Source organism: Erinaceus europaeus, chromosome 17, assembly GCF_950295315.1.
Source record: "Erinaceus europaeus chromosome 17, mEriEur2.1, whole genome shotgun sequence".
Lineage (NCBI taxonomy): Eukaryota > Metazoa > Chordata > Mammalia > Eulipotyphla > Erinaceidae > Erinaceus > Erinaceus europaeus.
Genome location: NC_080178.1, coordinates 78,161,490 through 78,164,132, shown reverse-complemented (window position 1 = coordinate 78,164,132; position 2,643 = coordinate 78,161,490). Strand labels below are relative to the sequence as shown.

Sequence of the window (2,643 nt, the reverse complement as noted above, 5' to 3'; positions counted from 1 at the left end):
CCTTCTCCTTCTCCTTCTCCTCCTCCTTCTCCTCCTCCTCCTCTTCCTCCTCCTTCTTCCTTCCTTCTCCTTCTCCTTCTCCTTCTCCTTCTCCTTCTCCTTCTCCTTCTCCTTCTCCTCCTCCTTCTCCTCCTCCTCCTCTTCCTCCTCCTTCTTCCTTCCTTCTCCTTCTCCTTCTCCTTCTCCTTCTCCTTCTCCTTCTCCTTCTCCTTCTCCTTCTCCTTCTCCTTCTTCTAGCGTTTGCCCTTCTTCCGTAGCCAGACAATAAAAATTAACTAAAGAAAGAAAGAAACTCGGAGGCGGGGCACGCAACTCTGACTCCAGTGCGGCGCAGAGGCTTACACACCCCGTGTAGACCGGGTGCTCCGGGCCGGGACTCCCGACGCGGGCGGTGCGGGACCCGGGACCCGCCCCTACCGGGGCGGGAGAGGCGGGAGGCGGGAGGCCGAAGGCGGGTCCGGCGGCCGCTCCAGCGGGAGGGGAGGAGGAGGAGCCCACGGGGAGGAGCCAAACCGGTCGGGGGACGCTGGGGCCGAGCAGTGCGGCCGGCGCGCTGCCCCGGGAGGGAGCACGGGCGCTGCGGGCGGGCCGGATCGTGGCCTCCCTGCCCTGCACCGGCGTCTGCACGGGCCAGGCGACCAGGGACAAGGGCCCTGGACCCCCGTCCGTCCGTCCGTGCGTGCGTCGGTCCCGGCGTGGCCGCGGCCATGGAGCCTGCAGAGCAGAAGATCTCCGTGTGGATCTGCCAGCAGGAGAAGCTGGTGTCCGGCCTGTCCCGCCGCACCACCTGCTCCGACGTGGTGCGGGTGCTGTTGGAGGACGTCTGCCGGCGGCGCCGGAGGGGGCAGCGGCGGGGGCGGCGGCGGGGCGCCGCGGGGGCACCCCCGGGCCCAGAGTTGCTGCCGGGGCCTCTGGACGAGGACGACGACGAGGACGACGAGGAGGACGAGGAGGACGAGGCGCTGTCGCCGGGCGTGCTGTGCGGGCCCCCGCACTGCTACTGCATCGTGGAGAAGTGGCGGGGCTTCGAGCGCATCCTGCCCAACAAGACGCGCATCCTGCGGCTCTGGGCCGCCTGGGGCGACGAGCGGGACAACGTGCGCTTCGTGCTGGTGCGCAGCGAGGCGTCGCTGCCCCACGCGGGGCCCCGCAGCGCCGAGGCGCGGGTGGTGCGGAGCCGGGAGCGCCCCTGCTCGGCCCGGGGGGGCCCGACGCGGCCCTGCGCCGCCCCGAGCCAGGACAAGCAGCGGCGGCTGGTGCGCAAGGCTTTTCGCAAGCTGGCCAAGCTGAACCGCCGGCGCCACCAGCCGCCGCAGCCCGCACCGCCCGCACCGCCCGCACCTCCCGCACCGCCCGCATCGTCCACGTCCACGGCGTCGTCCACCACCAGCACCGCCTCGTCCGCCTCGTCGTGGTCCCCGCCCGGCCCCGAGGGCGCGTCGGCAGAGCGCATGGAGACGCTGGTGCACCTGGTGCTGTCGCAGGACCACACGATCCGCCAGCAGGTGCAGCGGCTGCGGGAGCTGGACCGCGACATCGAGCGCTACGAAGTCAAGGTGCACCTGGAGCGCGTGCGGCGCCACGGCGCCAACTACGTGCAGGACACCTACCTGGTGGGCGCCGCCCCGGAGGCGGACGGGCCGGGCCGGGGCGCCGAGCCGGGGGGCCCCGAGGACGGCGAGGCGCTGGAGGAGCTGGCTCGGCGCTGCGGAGACCTGCTGCGGCTGCAGGAGCAGCGAGCCCGGCAGGAGGAGTTGCTGGAGCGCCTCTCCGCCGAGCTGCAAGAGGAGCTGAACCGGAGGTGGATGCGGCGGCGGCGGGAGGAGCTGGCGGCCCGGGAGGAGCCGGTGGAGGCCGCCGGGGGCGCGGACAGCGAGCTCTTGCTGGAGCAGGAGCGGCTCCGGACGCAGCTCAGCACCAGCCTGTACATCGGGCTGCGGCTCAACACGGACCTGGAGGCCGTCCAGTCGGACTTGGATTACAGCCAGCAGCAGTGGGCCAGCAAGGAGCGCGAGCTGCGGGGCCTGCTCCAGTCTTTGCGCACCGCGGAGCAGGCGGCCGCGGCGCCCCCCGGAGCTGCCGGCCCGGACGCACCTGGCGGCGAACCCGGGGCTCCGGCCTGTTCCGACGTGTGGGTGGACCAGGCCCGCGGACTGGCCAAGAGCTGCTCCGGCAACGACGAGGACTCGGATACCGGGCTGAGCTCTATGCACAGTCAGGACTCGGACTCGGTGCCGGTGTGCGAATCACTAGTGTAGCAGGGGCGCGGGGGGTGGGGGTGGGAGAGGAGAGACTGAGGTTCTGGGTTTGAAACCCGGCTGGAGGTGCATCCCCTTCCCCATGCTCCCGTAGGGCCTCAGCACTTGGGGATGGGATGGGGTTGGGGTTGGGCAGGGGGAGAGCTGGGGGGGGGGGGTCCTAGCCAAGCCCTTTGAGGGGCAGGAAGGTAGGGAGGAGGCAAGAACCGCCCCCACTATGAGAAAACCAACGCACCCCCTCCCCAAACTGATGCGGTCCGAGAGCCCATTTTCAAAAACAAAACGAAAGGGGGAAAAAAAAAAAAAGAAGCAGCATGAGGATTTCACCTTTCGTGTATGAGAAAGGACTGGTGGCAGTCTACAACTTCAGTTGGTGGCCTAAAAA

General features: G+C 69.6%; 1 protein-coding gene across 1 annotated transcript; it reads left to right on the top strand.

The window, feature by feature from the left end:
* Window positions 1-577: 577 nt before the first annotated feature.
* Window positions 578-2,359, top strand: RASSF10 (Ras association domain family member 10). Its single transcript, XM_007521150.3, has one exon. It carries the CDS (start codon window positions 708-710, stop codon window positions 2,256-2,258), a length of 1,551 nt encoding a protein of 516 aa, XP_007521212.1. The 5' UTR covers window positions 578-707; the 3' UTR covers window positions 2,259-2,359.
* The last annotated feature ends 284 nt before the right edge of the window (window positions 2,360-2,643 follow it).

Excerpts from the sequence above, each read along its gene's own strand:
- RASSF10 (XM_007521150.3), top strand. The coding sequence starts at position 708 with ATGGAGCCTGCAGAGCAGAAGATCTCCGTGTGGATCTGCCAGCAGGAG.